The following is an 18360-nucleotide window of genomic DNA, read 5'->3' on the forward strand; positions in this document are numbered from 1 at the left end:
GCTGGGATTATAAAGTGCACCACAATGTCCACAATTTTTTTTTTCCGAGGCAGGGTTTCTCTGTGTAGCCTTGGCTGTCCTGGAATTTGTTTTGTGGATCAGGCTGGCCTTGAACTCGAACTCATAGAGATACGCCTGTCTCTGCCTCCCAAGTGCCGGGTAAAGGCATGTGCCACTACCACTGCCTGGACTTTTTTTTATAATTTATTTTTATTTTATGTTCATTAGTGTTATGCTTTCATGTATGTCTGTGTGGGGATGTCAGACCCCCTGGAACTGGAGTTATAGACAGGTGTAAGCTGCCATGTTGGTGCTGGGAATTTAACCTGGGTCCTTTGGAAGAGCAGCCAGTGCTCTTAACCACTGAGCCATCTCTCCAGCTCATATCCAATTTTTTTAGCACATATTCTTGGTATTGAACTTGGGTCTTTGTACTTGCAAGGTAAGCACTTTGTAGACTGAACTATGGCCTCAACCTACAAGTACAGATCTTTAAGTGTATAAATGAAATGGTATTCTTATTTTTCATTTTTTAATCTGATGGTTACTTATTTAGAGTTTCATGTAGCTGAGGATAAAATTGAGCTTATAATCCTCTTTCCTCCTCCTCCCAAGTGATATTATAAATAGACATGTGTCACCACAACCAGTTTATGAAACTCTGGGGATCAAACCCAGGGCTTAGTACCTTCTAGGCAAGAGCGCTACTAACTGAGCTATAATCCCCAGGCTTCTTTTTTATTATTTGAGATAGGGTCCCATGTACCGCTGACTAGTCTAGATCTCTCTGTGTAGCCAAGGACTTGTTCTCCTGATCCCCTTGCCTTCACTTCCCAAATTCTGGGACTCCAGGTGTGTGCTACCATGCCCAGCTTCATTACTGCATCGATAGTAGACAGTCTAACAATGACCTACGAACATGTGCTGTTTTAATTTATGAGCTCAAAATTGAGCTTATCACGGTTTGATAGCCAGAGCAATAATTTTATGAGCAAAGTTGTGCAAAAAATGGCTTATTAGATGTTTCAGAGGTCAATGATAATTTTAAAAGTCCAATTTGAGGGCACTTTCCACCCCCCTGAAACTGTCTTACTTTGATATTTTATTCCTTGTTTTGACAAAATACAAAGAAAAGAAATTATTTTTTGTTTGTTTTTGAAGACAGGGATTCTGTGTAACAGCCTTGGCTGTCCTGGAACTCGTTCTGTAGACCAGGCTGGCCTTGAACTCACAGAGATCTGCCTGCTTCTGCCTCCCCAGTGATGAGATTAAAGATGTGTGCCACCACTGCCAAGCTGAGAAAAGAAAATTTTGAGGGGAAAGTAATTTGCTATTCTTGGGGTGACTATTTGGACAGGGAAGGGGAAACAGTGTATGATTTTGATCTAGTGAAATTAAAGACTAATTCAACTATCGAACTTCCATATACTTTTACCTGAAAATCAAATCTTTTCACTTGAGAAACTGTCAGGGAAGTAGATAACTTAATATTGTTTGTTTGCAATATGATTTAAGTACTTCCCTTAGAACATTTCCTTGTGTTTTGTTTTACATAATGCTTTAATGGGGGTAATGCTTAAATTCCTAGAAAATCTGGAGGCTATTCTCATGTAGTTCTCATTTTATTTTTCTGCCTTTAGTTCTGGCTGGCCTTGGTTTTCTTACCCCTGCTGATCAAAGTGCTTTAATGAACTATGCTGTTGTGCTGTGGCTCTTACTGGAAATCCCTGCTGGATATGTGTCTGCCAAAATGTACAAGAGTAAGCATTACTACTGTTATTATTTCAGAAAATTGGTGTGTTAAATGTAGAAATTTAAAGGCCTTAAAGAAAAAGATCAGAAAAAATTATAAGGAATTTTAGTCAACATACTCAGTTGTAATTTTGTACTGATTACACTGCAGTACAAGAGTAATGTACTGATTACATTACAGTATTTTTTAAATTTAATTTTAATTTTTTGAGATAGGGTTTCTCTGAGTAGCCCTAGCTGTCCTGGAACTCACTCACTCTGTAGACCAGGCTGGCCTCAAACTCACAGAGATCCGCTTGCCTCTGCTTCCCAAGTGCTGGGATTAAAGGCGTGTGCCACCACCAACCGACTACACAACAGTATTTGTAAAATGGTCTAAATCAAGGCATTTCAGTAACTCTTCTGTTTTTTGCTTCCTCAGCATTTAATGGTAGAAACTGGAAGATGCATTTTATGCTGACATCATTGTTATTTCCTGGGTTAGTATCTCATATTCTCTTCTCCATATACAATTATGTTCTTTCTTAGGTTTCATCTTGGAAAAAACATTGTACACTATAATGAAGTGTAGGAAGGAGATGAATGGCCACTATGTTTCCTGGAGCTACAGTATTCCCTTACTTTTGTGTCTACATTCTTTCTATCTTCTACATTTACCTCTAGTACAAAGAGATGGCAATTGTACTGTTACATGTTCCATTTTCATCTTTGTTTTTGAAGCAGATTCTGTCAGTGCTTATCATAGTTAAACATCTTGCATTACACATCATACTGTAGTGACAATTTACTCATGGCATTTTGTTATTCTCCTTGTTGCTGCCTTCAGTGATTATTTTTTCCTGTCTCTCCTTGTCACTGCAGCATCATTAGTGATAGTTGTAGGTACATTCCCAGTCAGTGTGGAGGTGGGGCTGCTGCTATGCAGTGGCTGTGAGAGTAGTTCATTCAGTCTCTTAACGACTCTGTGTGAGTGTGTGTGTGTGTGTGTGTGTGTGTGTGTGTGTGTGTGTGTGTGTGTGGGTGTGTGTAGCTGAGGGTCCCTTTATGTCTTAGCTGGTTCTCTTCTCACAATACTTCACTGATAAATTTGGAGATTGCTTAGGATTTTACCTCCATATTTCTTGAAGTTTTTGTCTTAGTTTGGGCTGCCACAACAAAATGCTATAAACTAGATAATTTGAAAAACAGAAATGCACTTTTACACAGTTCTGCAGGCAAGTGAGTTTGAGGGTGCTAGCATAATTGTGCTCTACTGAGTGCTGTCTTTCTGGCTTTAAAATAGCCAGCTTCTCCCCAAGTCAGAGAGATTAGGAAGGAAGATTAGGGGAGGGGAGGAAAGGAGGGCTGTTCTCTGAGATCTCTTCTTTTAAGCTCATGGTGCTAATCTCGTAGGGTTCCACATTCACAATCACATCTAAACCTAATTATGTCTCAAAGGGCCCATCTACCAATAGAACATCGGTGGCTAGTACTTTAACATATCAATTTGGGAGAACACAATTCAGTGCACACCACATTTTTAATGCCGAGGAAAAATATTCCTTGATATGTTTTAAAAGGTGATCTTTTATTTGTAAGGAAAACAGTATTGGATTGTATCTTAATTGTATTCTGGTGCTATAATTCCTATTTACTTAAAAACAATGTCTTTAAAGCTACAGGTGTATTACAACAGAAGAAACACTCTTATCCTGAAAATACTATAGAGCGGATATGAGTGAAGTATACAGTGTGTTCTGACTAGTGGTAGAAAGACAGCAAACATTAACAGTGCTGGGACTCAGTATAGTACCATAAATGATATACTTCAGTGATGATGTCAGTAGACAGATAATCAGTTTCATCTATATGTAACTTGTTTACTCTAAACTCAAGAGAAATGTTAAGATCATTGCAACTTTAAGCATTATAAAATTACACATCAGATCTATATTCCTCAGAATTTTTGACTGACTTAATTAGCATAATGAATTGCTTCTCATCTTCTCCTTGAATAGAACCATCTGGCTTTCTGTAACATACACTCAAATCAGAATAGGTGGTCTTTTCTGAGGTGAATGGTTTAATGCACTTACGTAAGAAAGACATGTCCTGGACAGTTTTTCAGATATATTTTGCTTCAAGTTCAAGACTCAGATGAATCTGAAACTGAATATATTTGGTAACGAAGTGTCAGTGCAAATATCATTATTTGTAATTGTAATACAAGGTAACCCATGCACACACTAGCTTCAGGGGTCTAGTGAAGTGGCTCAGCAGACAGGGAGGCTTGCTGCCAACCAAGCCTGAAAACTTGAGTTTGAGCCCAGGAACTCAATGCTGGAAGAGAGAACCAACTCCTGCAAGTTGTCCTCTGACCTCCACGTGTGTGCTGTGGCACGTACATGCACAGCATGTATCCATCCATGCAAACACATATAAAAAATAAATGCTTTAGCAAAAGGATCAGTCACTGCACTGGATAGCTATTCATTGACCTTTCTTACTGCAGGATTTTTGTTGTTGTTTTTTTCTATATTTTGTAAGGACTTTGTGTGAAAGAAATAGAAAATGACCTTGAAATTCTGCTTTTGAATAATTAGGAACTAATGAATTGTTGAGATAGGAGGAAGGAATGAAAACGTGTGTAAAATAGTAACTAGTAACAATTCTACTTGGTAGAAAGACAAGGGGTTACAAGAGTATGTATTAAATATAGTGGAGGTTCAGTGGAGGGAAAGGCGGCTTCAGTTCGGCCCACCTGGGAAGACTTTACAAAGGCAATAACACTTAAACTATGATTGGAAGGACACTTTACCACTATTGTGATCCTTTCTGTTCCCTTCTCGTTTCTTTTACAGCCTGGCACAATCTGTTGTTGTTCCTCCCTTGGACATCTATTTTACCTTTTCACTGAATCCATTCTTTTTATTGCTTATAAATTACTCAGCTCTTCCTTTCTATTCCTAAGACTACCACTTTTCTTCCTTCCCTTCCTCCCTCTCTCCTTCCTCTCTTCCCTCCCTTCCTCTCTCCCTCCCTCTCTCCTTCCCCTCTTCTTCTTCTTCCTTTCTCCCCCTCTCACTCCTAGTGCTACCCAGAGCACTGCACATGCTAGGCTAGTGTCAATTCAAATCTTTATTCGTTTTTAAAATTTCATTACAAGTGCGTATGTGTGTGTGTGTGTGTGTGTGTGTGTGTGTGTGTGTGTGTGTGTGTATATATATATATATATATATATATATATATATACACATATATGTTCATTTATTTATTGAGTGTGTTCAAGGGCAAAAGTGTCCCACGGTGTGTGTACAGAGGTCAGAAGACAACAGGCAGGAACTAGTTCTGTTCTTCTCCCATGTGAATTCTGGAGATCAAACTCAGGCTACCAGATTTCAAAGCAAGTGCTTTTATCCACTGGGTCATCTCACAGGCCCAAATCTTTACTCTTTTTTTTTTTCAAGACAGGGTTTCTCTGTGTAGTTTTGGTGCCTGTCCTGGATCTTGCTCTGTAGACTGGGCTGACCTCGAACTCATAGAGATCTGCCTGACTCTGCCTCCTGGGTGCTGGGATTGAAGGCGTGAGCCACTGACAGCACGACAATCTTTACTCATTTTTTTTTTTTTTTGGTTTTTCAAGACAGGGTTTCTCTGTGTAGCTTTGCGCCTTTCCTGGAACTCGCTTTGGAGACCAGGCTGGCCTCGAACTCACAGAGATCCGCCTGGCTCTGCCTCCAGAGTGCTAGGATTAAAGGCGTGCGCCACCACCGCCTGGCTATCTTTACTCATTTTTAATTGGTTCTTTTCTCCACTCCCCTTGCCCACAATCTTCCATTTTTAGTCCCTGTGGTGGTTTGAATGGGATTGGCCTGCATAGACTCACGTGTTTAAATGCTTGGCCCATAGAGAGTGTGGCCTTGTTGGAGTAGGTGTGACTTTGTTGGAGGAAGTGTGTCAGTGTGGGATGGGCTTTAAGTTCAAGCTACCACCCAATGTGGGACACAGTTGCTTCTGCTGCCTATGGATCCAGATAGAGAACTCTCAGCTCCTTCTCCAGCATCATGTCTGCCTGTACATTGCTATGTTCCCTGCCATGATGATAATGAACTAAACCTCTGAAACTGTAAGCCAGCCCAATTAAATGTATTCCTTTATAAGAGCTGCTTTGTCCTGGTGTCTCTTCACAGCAATAGAAACCCCAAGACAGTCCTCTAGTGCTGGGATTTTTAGCCACATGCCACAATTCCTATCTACTAGTTTCTTTTGTTTTTTCTTTTCTGTTATTTACTTTTTTTTTTGAGGTAGAGTCTCTTGTCACCCAGGCTAGCCTTGAACTTGCCATGTGTCTAAGGATGACCCTGAATTTCTCACTCTTCTGCCTCTACTTCCCAAGTGCTAGGATTCCAGATATTCACTATTGCACTCGGCTTTATGCAGTGCTGGGGACCGAAGGAGCTTTGTGTTTGCTAGGCAAGTGCTCTAATAATTGAGATCCATAACCAGTCCTATCTTGTTTCTTTCTTGTCATATTTTGAAAATTTTTTATGTATATAAGTGATTTCTCTGACATAGAATTTATAACAATTTCTTGTAGTGCTTGTCTTTTGTATAGCAAAAGACATGAACATGGATGTGTCCTGTTTATCAATGCTTTCTTTTATAGATGTGCTTTTTATTTTGTATGAATTATATTACTTTAATTTTTTTATTTTATTTTTTTTGCAGAACTGGGAATTAAAACCAAAGCTTTGTACATGCAAGGAAGGTGCTTTTCTATTGAGATCTTTCCCCGGGCTGATTTGAATTTGTTTTGTTTTGTTGAGACATGGTCTCACTTCTACGTGGCCCTTGCTGGGCTGGAACTTGCTATGTATGTCCAGTTGGCCTCATGTTTGTAACAACCCCTGCCTCTTCTCCCAAGTACTGAGATTTGAAGTACCACACCCAGCTTTTGTTCCACTTTCTAGATTTCGAATTTTTTACTGCTTCTTTTCCATTATCACTATTGAGTTTTTAATTTATTCATTTTTTGTTTGTTTTTGAGACAAAGTCTTGCTATGTTACCCTGGCCAGGCTCAAACTTGAGTCAATCTTCTTGTCTCAGTTTCTCAAGTACTTAAATTACATATGTGCATCACCACATTGAGCATCTTTTTGTTTTCTGAGTGTTCCTTTAAAATATAGCTTGTCAGGGCCAGAAAAGTGTATTACCGACACAACAATTACTTAGCATGTATATTTTGTTACTTTTCTATTGCTGTCATAAAACATGAGCAAGGCAACTTATAGGAAGGACAAGGTTTTGTTTGCTTTTGCTTTTGTTTTTGCTGATGATCCCACGGGGAGAGTCTACAGTGATAAGGAGGGATGGAGACAGGTGCCTGGAGCAGGAAACTGAGAGATCACATCTTCAACCACAAGTACAAAAGCAGAGGAAGAACAAACTTGAAGTAGGCTAAAGCTATACATTCTCAAAGCCCTCTCCAGTGATATGTTAAACAAAGGCTTTTCTCTGTCCTGCTCCATCCCATAGCCATTTCCAAATAATCACTCAGAGGCTTATATTACTTATGTTTGGCCACGTAGTTCAGGCTTATTACTAACTAGCTCTTATATTTAAATTAACCCATATTTCTCATCTATGCTTTGTCACATGGTTTGTGGCTTGTTACCTCAGTTTTTACATGTTTTGCTTCCTCGTTGGCTGGCTGGTGTCTGTCCTGACTCTGCCCTTCTTACTCTCCATCTTCAATTTGATTGCACCACCTAACCTTATTCTGCCTTGGCATTGGCCATACAGCTTTATTATCAACCAGTGAGAACAACACATATTCACAGCATACAGAAAGACCATCCCACAGCAGACATGCATCTTCTAGCAAGGTCATACCTCCTAAAAGTGCTATAACATCCCCAAACATCACCACCAACTGGGGACCAAATGTTGAAGCACCTTAGCCTACAGGGTACATTTCTCTCTCATACACACACCCAAACATCTTGTCTGTGTCTCATGGGTTAAGATACTAATGAGCTAACTGCATATTCTTTTTGCTGGATAGTGTCATTTCTTTTAAGTTTACTTTCCCTGTCTGAAAATTGTTTTTAGCCTCTATTTTTCATGTCTTCTTCAAAGGCCTAACAACTGCTGATATTTATGTATATGTATGTATGCATATTTATATATATGTATATGTGGGAATACTCAGGCATAATGGCACATGTCACAATCCCAGCGTTTAGGAGACTGAGGCAGGAGGATCACCTCAAGTTTGAGGCCAGCATATTCTATGTCAGGAGGTCTTGGCCAGGCTGGGCAACATAGGGAGACCCTGTTAAATGTGTGGGAATAAAATAATAAACACTACCAATATATAGGGACATGTGGAGACTCAGAACTTCTCTGTGAGTTGAACCAGACACTCTAGTTTCTAGTTTCTGTTTTGTCTTAATTTACTGTGTGTGTGTGTGTGTGTGTGTGTGTGTGTGTGTGTGTGTGTGTGTGTGTTATGGGCATGTGTAGAGACCAGAGGAGGTCATTGAGTATCTTGCTTCTATCATGCGTCACCTTATTTTTTTCTTTCTTTTTTCCTGGAAACCTCTTAGGACATTATCTTTAGGGTTTAAATGTTTGTCTGGTCACTTTTCCAAGAGATGTATTTTCTAGTCTCCTGTCTGAGGTGTTACTATCTGATGATTAGTCTTCTAAGAGGTATGTGGGAGGAAAAAAAGTGTCTAAACCTGCAAAGGTTAGTGTGCATTTGGCTACTTAAATATTTCTGAGTATAGTAGCCAATTCTTTTGCCCTGTCTGGTGTTCTCTAGCCCAGAGAAGAAGCCTCCAAATATCTGCTGTGAGGGAGGGAGGTGATAGAAGTATCTACTTCTCAAAAGAATTTCACAAAATTCTCTTCCTTTAGTCACTTCCCACCTCTTCCTGTTACTCATAGAATACCTGCTGTTATCGGTTTCTGACCCTTTTATGGGCTCTGTAGTGTGAATTGTTTTTTTCTCACATTTCTCACTGCCGGCATGGGTTCTTACATCTTTTTTATTTTCCATTTCCTGCTTTCCTGTTCTTTTTACTTGTGTAAAAATGCTTTTTTAAAATTTTATTTTATATGCATGTCTGTATGCCTGTGTGTTAGTATGCACATGTGAATGCTGTCATGTGCACTAGCCAGAAGACAGTGTCAGATTTCCAGAATCTGGGGTTCTAGGCAGTTGTGAGCTGCCAGATGGATGTGGATTCTAGGAACCAAAGTTGGGTCCTCTTGAAGAACAGGAATCACTTCTCTTTTTTTCCTGTTCTATTTTTACAATTTTATTTATTTTTTATTATTTGTGTGTTTGTATGCATATGCACATGAGTACATGCACACACCTGTGTAAATGATGTGTGTGTGAAAGTGTGTATGCATGTGCACATGAGTACATGCATACACCTGTGTAAGTGATGTGTGTGTGTGAGAAAGTGTGGGTATACATGTGCACTTGAGTACAAGCACACACCTGTGTAAATGTGTGTGTGTGTGTGTGTGTGTGTGTGTGTGTGTGTGTGAGAAAGTGTGGGTATACATGTGCACTTGAGTACAAGCACACACCTGTGTAAATGTGTGTGTGTGTGTGTGTGTGTGTGTGAGAGAGAGAGAGAGAAAGTGTGGGTATGCATGTGCACATGAGCACATGCACACACCTGTGTAAATGATGTGTGTGTGTGTGTGTGTGAAAGTGTGGGTATGCATATGCCACAGCATGAGTGTGATCAGAGGAAAACTTTTGGGAGTCAGTTCTCTCTTTCCAGTGTGGGATCCAGGGACTGACTTGGGTCATGAGGTTCGTGCAGCAGCCACTTTTACTGGAGGAGTCATGCCATTGGTCCTTTAGTTTCCTTTTTGAGACAAGGTCTTACTTACCATGGGCAGCCCAGACTTGATTAGCGCTCACGCTGTACAGACTGGCTTGTTTGGAGTTTCTTACTATTAGTGAGACACAGTCTCACTTGGTAGTCCTGACTGGCTCAGAACTAGCTATGTAAACCAGGTTGGCCTCAAGCTTGCGAGTATCTTCATATCTCTGCCTCCCAAGTTGTGGCCTTACAGGTATGCTACACCATATCCAGTTCAGGAAGCACTATTAACTGCTAAGCATCTCTACATTCCCCAAACAAATGATTTAAAATTTTTGTCTTTGGTATCTATCGAGAATTTCATGCATAGATACAGTATATTTTGATGATATCCATTCCTTTCCTCCTTCCAACTTCTCCCAGATTTCCCACATCACCCTCCCAAGGTCATACTGTCTCTTTCTCTTTATAACCCACTGATTACAGTTAGTGTTAAATGTATGTATCTCAGTATATGGCCATCCATGGGAGCATGGGCAGAATTTAGGCCCAAGCAGTATCGTTCAAGTCACTGTACTACACAATGCTGCTTATGCATGTGTGATGACTAAATTCTCACAGGTTTTATATTAATTATGAATTAATTTGCCAAATGTCATTTTATGTTAGGTTTTTAGTATATTTCTTTAAATAGATCTTTAAAATAGATCTTTTGGAACTCCTATTTGTTCTTTTCCTTGCCCACCTTTTGTGTTCCTATCTCACTTATCTTCCCTCCCCAAGCATTTTTGTTATTTTAATTTTGTGTATGTAGGTGTTTTCCAGCATGTAAGCCTCTGCACTACAGGTGTGCAGTGCGTACAGAGGCCAGAAAAGGGCATCAGAGCCCTTGGAACTGGAATTACAGCTGGTTGTTAGCTTCCATGTGGGTGCTGGATATCAAACCTAGGTCCTCTGGAAGAGCATCCAGTGCTCTTAAATGCCAAGCTATCTCCCTGCATTTTTATTTTTTATGTTCCATTCCCTTTAGTATTTTCAGGTTTTGTCTTCTTTTCAGAAAAACAGTTTTTGTTTGTTTATTTTTTAATGCTGAGAACACTCAAGCTCTTATATATGCTAGGCAAATACTCTATTGCTGAGATACAGCACCATCTTGTAACACATTCTCTAACTCCCTTCTTTTTGCCCTTCTGGAGAATGAATATGAACCTGCCTCTTAGTTAAGTCCTTATTTCTTTGTTCCTTTCCCTTCTCTTCTTCAAAATGTTCTGCTCCTATCGTTCCTCCTCTACTCTTGGCACTTCTCTCTTTAAGTTATGGCATTAATTTACATTTAACATAATACTAATCAGGATTGACACTTGTCATTTTGTTATTTTCTATGTATCTTGTAATTCATCTCTGTTTCTTCCCTTCCTTACATGAAAGAAAACATACTTGTCTTGTGGGACAGGCTTTTTCACTTAACATGTTAAACTTCAGTTCCACCCATTTTCCTGCCAATCTAATTTTACGTTTCTTTATTGCTTGGATAAAATACCACAGTTTTCTTCATTCATCTTCTTATGAGTACGTGGGGGTGATTGTATAGTTTGGTTCCTATGCATAGTGCTACACATAGCAAAACTGTAACCCTAAAAATGGTTTTTAAAAAAAGGAAAAAATAGAAAAGTATATGAACATCTCCATTGTCATTGTTAGTAGGATTAGCTAGTCTTTTGCTTTAATTTTGTATGTTATATGTCAGTTGAATATTTGGCAAAGATTTTGTTCCATTCTGCAGACTGTTGCTTCATTGTGTTGATTGTTTCTTTTACTGTGCAGAAGCATTTTAATTTTATGTAATCCCATTTATCGAATCTTGTTACTGTTTTCTGAGCTTTTGGAGTCCTATTCTTCATAAATCTTGAATCAGTTCCCCCTATATTGTCCTGCAGAAGCCTCAGAGTTTTAGGTCTTTTATGAGTCAATTTTTCTATGAGTTGAGAGATAAACATAGTTTCTGTTTTCTACACAGTACTAGAAAAGAGAATACAGTTTTAAATTCATAAACCAGATATGGTATGTGCAGATGATAAGCATCATAAAGTACTAGAATTCTTATCTCAAAATATACTAATTTGAGCCGGGCGGTGGTGGCGCACGCCTTTAATCCCAGCACTCGGGAGGCAGAGCCAGGCGGATCTCTGTGAGTTCGAGGCCAGCCTGGGCTACCAAGTGAGTTCCAGGAAAAGGCGCAAAGCTACACAGAGAAACCCTGTCTCGAAAAACCAAAAAAAAAAAAAAAAAAAAAAAAATATACTAATTTGAAAGAGAATTTCAGTTTCTCATTTTATAAATGGATTTAGATTTATATTCAATAAGACTATATGCTAGTAATAGCTTTTCCTCTATGTAACCCTAAAAGTGATAAATATTAGGCTAAAAGTATAAATCAATGATAAAATAGCGATTGACTAGCTTATAAAAGATCCTGGGTTAAGGCCTAGCACTGCAGAAGAAAACATAAAGTGATAGACAAGGAAGAAGCAACATGATTTGATGGGTATATATTGAGACATTAAACTGGAAGAAAGCTTGAATTGTAACATTCAGTACTGGTTGAGTGACTTTGGTAAGTCCCATAGCTTCTCTGAATATCCATTTCCTTGCCTGTAGTAACCATGCTGCAATGTTGTTTGGAGAAATAAATGAACTGATGGATTATGGAATTGTTTTTTGAGCTGTAAAATGTTTTGTCCTTTTCTAGTTTCTTAGCTCCCTCTGTTCATTATTCTGCCCTAGTATTTCTCATGTTGCATTGTAATTTGTCTTTGACTATCACTAAATAATCTTTTTTTAGAAGCAAGTTTTTTGTTTATCTATCTGTGAACATCAGTAGATACTTTATGAATATGTAAATAACTGTTTCACGTGAAAGGGGGACCCAGGTGACTCAAGTTTAACTCTAGATGTTCTGCTTATCATGCTATTAAAAGTTTAGAAATAGTAAGGTTGACATAGGAAGAAATTTTCAGGATGCAAAAACATGATGTTGCAGAATAGTTATAGATTTATTTAACCTCATATTAACATTCTAGAGCATACTTCCTAAAGGAAAACTGTTGAGATGGTTTAATTGAGTTTATGTCTAAGAAATGAGGTTATGATTTGTCAAGTGAGAAGTAATTTTCTGGTTAAGGAATGATAACAGCTGAAATGAATCTCAACAGTAGGAAATTTGGCAAAGGAATATTATGGCTAAACAAATTCATTAAAGCAGAAAGGTATTAAAAGTGTTTTGAGGAGTATGGTTAAATCATGGAAAACCAGTCTTCCTTATAAGATGCAAAACATTTTTTTTTTTTTTTTTTTTTTTTTTTGTTTTTGTTTTTCGAGACAGGGTTTCTCTGTGTAGCTTTGCGCCTTTCCTGGGACTCACTTGGTAGCCCAGGCTGGCCTCGAACTCACAGAGATCCGCCTGCCTCTGCCTCCCGAGTGCTGGGATTAAAGGCGTGCGCCACCAACATTTTAAAGATGTGAAGTAGAGGTTTTGTTATTGTTTGAGAGAAATTGAAGTTGTATTTACAGGAAAATATAACCATTTAAAGAGTAGGTAGATATACCTACTGAAAGCACATTGCTATAAAAGATCTTAAATGCAAGCGGGGGTGAGGGATAGTGAAGGACAAATAGTAAAATGAAAGAACAAATAGTAGAAATTAGTTTAAAAATAATGAAGTAACATAATTGAAAAAGAGAAAGTATCCAGTACAGTGTTCCTGAATAAGGCATTGAAAAGAGATAGCAAATATGAAGGCAACGTTAGACTTCTAGTTTTTGGAATGGACCTTCAGAGAGCTTAAAATGGAAGTTATTTCCTGAAAAGTAGAATCAATGTTTAACTGGTTGTGTATCATGGGGTGACTACTAATACGTTCCCTCTCTCTGGTGATGGATATGATTGCTGGGAGAGTTCAGGGATAGTTACCTTATTATAGAGATGTTTTCAGAGGATAGTCAAAGGTAGACATTTGTCTCAAACAAGGTCCATAGAAAGAGCCTGTTATGAGCCTGGAGTGGTGGCACATGCCTTTAATTCCTGCCCTCTGGGTTATTCATCTATTTTTTTTTGTATGTGGTATTGTCCTCTTGTTATGTTTTTGCTGTTCTGTTGTGCTGTTTTTTTAAGACATTTTTATCAGATCCATCTCTTAACCATTTTATTGAGGTTTTAATTTCTCTTGTCATATTTTTAATTCCCAAGAGCTCTTTTATTACCTCAAAAGTCCTTAAAATTTCCTCTTCTTGTTTTATGGTTGTAATATCTCTGCTAATTGCTCCAAGGATGCCTTATGATAGATTTTTGAAATCATTCTCCTGAGTTTGAAGGCTTCTTCACAAGAAGTCTTCTGCTGAGGTGGGGGAAGGGACATTATTGGGCTGTGACTAGTGGGAACAGTAATTTGTAGGTTTCTTAACTTCTTAACTTCTTAGGCTGACTTTCATAAGTCTCTTCTACGCATTCTTAGAGAAGGACTTGGCCTCTGAGCATTCCTCAGCCTTTTTGAAGCTCTCAATATAAATACCATTGCCTCTCAGCTTTCCCTGTTGTGAGGTTGGACGGCAGCTTTCTCCCATTATTGACTTAGTTACTATTTTTCCAGTCACTATCTAGAGCTAAAATTTGTTCCAAAGTTTTTCTTCCCTATATCTCTAAACTTTTGCAATTGTGACCTCTTATAATCCCTTTACTATAATTTTATCAAGGTTTTAAAAAGGAAGCAGATTCAAATACATGATGAGTTCAATAAGCTATCTTTAGTCAGACTCTAGTTAGTTAGGTCTTTATATCTTTTATGGCAATCCCTTTTATGTTTTAACTACCACATTATACAGACTCTACTTTTGGCTCCTTTGTTTTGTCATCTTTTCCCATAGGTTGACTCCCCCAACACATGTACATATACATTAATCTTCCTGAGAAATTGCATTTAATTATAACAAATTGGAGTTTAAACCTCTTCAGCTCATTTTTTATTTGTATTTTTGAGCAGGGCAAACATAGATTAAGGAAAAGTGAGAAAGAACTCTTGAAAGTAGGATGGTCTTTAAACGGGATAAATACCTCTTTAGTTCATCCTGGATTTTGATGGAATGAAGTCTGTTTTCCTCAGTGCTCAGAGACTTCCATAAGTTACTCTCTGTCTATACTTTTTCAACTTGTTTTTGGGTATTCTAAAACAATTATAGTCATCCCCACACTGACCCTTACTCTTATAAGTACACAAATTTATCTGGAACAAACAGAGACACAATTAATATTGCCTGGTGATGTAGCTAGTTCATTTGACAGTTGTTATGTTGATTTTGAGTGCATCATGCAGCCTATTTCAGTCTAGGTTCCAAAAGTCTGTTTTCCATATATGTTGTTTCTTCATTGGGTTCATTATATTGTATATTGATATATTAATCTATACCTTATTTAACTTCTGCTAGATTTTGAAGATATAAAGATGAGAGGATCTCTAAATCATGTCCTATAACAAATTACTGTTGCATGAGAGCATGTTTAAGTCTCAGCTCAAGGACCAATTTGTGCATTGTGATGTAGTATGTTTCTAGGGTTTAACATTGTAACTATTCTCACCAAAAGAATGTTCTGATATTTGCATTAAATATGTTTATGACATTTTCCTGGAAGTATATTGTGTAATGATATTCTCCAACGCCCCCCCTTCCTCAGAATTATCTTCACTGATATCTTTATTATGAATCTAAGTCTTTGGATGGAAGGTTCATCAGCTGCTGTATCCTTTGGTACACTGGCAAGTGTCTTTGCAGTGTGCTTTGGTGTTTCAACACCACTAACATTTTTGGGAGTGTACTTCGGGAAAAAGGAAGAGGTAAACTTTCAGAACACTGCTTTTGACTTTTGAGTGATGCCTGAAATATTTCACTGTGTATATGCTATATATATATATAAAATACAAAAATACCACTGAAAACAACATTATAATAATTTTTGAACTGAAGATTTAAAGATAAGTAAAAGACAGTAGCATTTTAGAAGATACTGTTTAATATACTTCCCATACCATAGGGCATTTGCATTCCTTTTTATCTCTCATGAACAAAATTAAAAGAACATAGTATAGAAAAGCTAACATAAACTACTTTGGAAAGTAAATGTTTTTATAATGGGAGAAGAGAGCAAAGATACAATTGAGAAATGGGATGTTCAGTTACAGATTTGAAGTTAGCCTAATTCTATGTATAGGAGAAAAGGAACAGATGCCCCCAAAAGACTAAATGTGGCCATTCTACAAGAGGACTGCAGAAAACTAGTTTGAGGTTGCAGGGAGAAAGCAAAACAAACAAACAAACAAACAAACAACAACAACAAACCTCAATGAAATGGGAAATGGAGTTCTATAGAAAGCAGGAAAAAGAAAAAAATTGAACACTGTTGACAGATTCATTGATAAATTTATTTAAAAGGTAAATTTTTAGGTAAATTTGGAGGGAGCTTTTAAACATATCTATTTTATATTAGAATAATCACAAGTAAATCTTGTCAAATATCTCCTTTGGAATGTATTTGGAAAGGTAAATACCCAGGGCTGCAGGTGTAGATCAGTTGATAGAGGGCTTGGCTACCATGAAGGAAGTCCTGGGTTCAATCCCTAGCAAAAATGGGGTTTGGTGACACATATCTGTGTGTAAATCATCACACCTGACTTCAAATGATAATATTTGTTGTATCAAATAAATTATACTCCTGTTATATCAAATAAAATATACTTTAAAAATCATTTTACCTGTTACTTTTTATAATTTTATGTAACTACTAAATCCTTAAAAACTATATATAAAAATGTATCTCATTCCTGTTTACAGTACACTTTTATCGCATGGTGGTGATCTAGTCCTAGCCCACATGACATTCATGTGTTGTTCAGGTTCAAGCTTGTGTATTGTATTATCATTGTGACTGTGAATTTGTTTCATTCACTCCTATTGTTGCTTCATGTATTTTTAAACAGTTTGAGTTTCCAGTTCAAACACAAGAGACTTCTCGTGTGAGTCCCAAAAGGAATTTCTTTAAAAAACCAACCGTTACCATTATACTCAGTAGTCTCTTACCCTTTGGCTGTATTTTTCTCCAACTTTCTTACATTCTAAGCCATATTTGGTGAGTATCACATCTCAGTAAACTCAAGTTTAGTTTAATACATAATGTTAGTGCATATTTATACAGTAATAGTTCAGTAATAGTGTAATAGTTCAGGACTTGCGTATGATGTTCAAAGATAAAATCAAGGAAGATGTATAATGGGTACCAAATAAAATTAAATCAATAAGTTCTAATGTTCTATAGCACAGTAGAATGGCTTTAGTTTATAGTAATATACATATTTTATAACGACTAGAAGTTTTGTGTTGGTAGGATTGAACATAGGGCTTTCTTCATACCAAGTAAGAACCTTGACACTGAGTTACATACCTAAACCTCAGTTTTAGTTTTGTTGATTAACTTTTTATATTTCAAAGAGGTTAAATTGTATAATATTTCATCTATCTTTACTGTATTCAGGAAATAACAGTTTGACCTAGGGTAATTTCCTTGGGAACAGATATAATTTACAACTTTTTAACATGACTCTTATGGAATTCTCTATAAAGACTTACTTTAAAAAGTTAATAACCAGGGGTGGGGCCTGGAACCATGGCTCAGCAGTTAAAAGTTGCTTGCTGCTCTTGCTGCTCCTCAAGAGGACCCAGTTCAGTTCCCAGCACCCATGTCAGGTGACTCACCACTTCTTGTAACTCCAGTTCTAGTAGATCTGACAGACTCTGCTAGCCTCTGTGGGCACATACACACACACACACACACACACACACACACACACACACACACACACACACACACACATACCAGACATCCACATAAATAAAAAAAATAGAGGTCAGTGATATTACTCAGTAAGTGTGGGGACTGCTGCCAAGCCTGACCACCTCTTTGATCCATGGAACTCACACTGTGGAGGGAGTGAATTGACTCTCACAAGTAATCCTATGACATCCATACATGCGCAGTGGAATTCATGCACACACACACACACAAATGGAAATTTAAAAATTACCCTCTTGGTAAGCTGTTTTACATGACTTAGAGAAGCTGATCTCTAACTGAAACTTGTGGGAGGTCAGGGTTCTGGAAACCCTAGGGTGGGAGGTCAGAGGTATGGAACCCCTAGGGTGGTAGGTCAGGGATCTGGAAACCCTAGGGTGGTAGGTCAGGGGTCTGGAAACCCTAGGGTGGGAGGTCAGGGGTCTGGAAACCCTAGGGTGGGAGGTCAGAGGTCTGGAAACCCTAGGGTGAGAGGTCAGGGGTCTGGATACCCTAGGGTGGGTGGTACCTAAATATGGAAACCCTAGGGTGGGAGGTACCTAAATATGGAAAGGGGAGATCTGATTTTTATGTTTTCATATTGGCCTTCCAAAGAAATATTTATGTAGAATTCCTCTGCTAAAATCAATGTGAAGATAATGTGGCTTAGGAGTTTTCATGTGTACTGAGCTATACATAGTCCTTTTCTGTTTTCCTCCTGTCAGCTATTTGTTCTGGTATCAGAATGCTTGTTTCTTAGACCGTTTTATTTGCTACCTTTTATAATCTGTTGTGCTTTAAGAATTATAATAATGTGATGGCTATATGTATTTGCAAAATAAGTAATTTGCTTTCTGTTTAAAAGCATGATAGCTGGGGCTGGGTTGTAGCTTGGTAGGAGAGTA

The 18360-nt window shown here is 37.9% G+C and overlaps 1 protein-coding gene across 1 annotated transcript in view; it reads left to right on the top strand.

The window, feature by feature from the left end:
- LOC128117716 (transmembrane 9 superfamily member 2-like) overlaps window positions 1–18360 on the top strand; it is a 58112-nt gene that overhangs the window by 30953 nt on the left and 8799 nt on the right. Inside the window, exons 11-14 of the mRNA XM_052749951.1 lie at window positions 1641–1760; window positions 2174–2231; window positions 15308–15467; window positions 16608–16756. Coding sequence (XP_052605911.1) covers window positions 1641–1760; window positions 2174–2231; window positions 15308–15467; window positions 16608–16756 — 487 coding nt within the window. The remainder of the gene's footprint in view (window positions 1–1640; window positions 1761–2173; window positions 2232–15307; window positions 15468–16607; window positions 16757–18360) is intronic.

Source organism: Peromyscus californicus, unplaced genomic scaffold (assembly GCF_007827085.1).
Source record: "Peromyscus californicus insignis strain IS unplaced genomic scaffold, ASM782708v3 Scaffold_10__1_contigs__length_136768540, whole genome shotgun sequence".
NCBI lineage: Eukaryota > Metazoa > Chordata > Mammalia > Rodentia > Cricetidae > Peromyscus > Peromyscus californicus.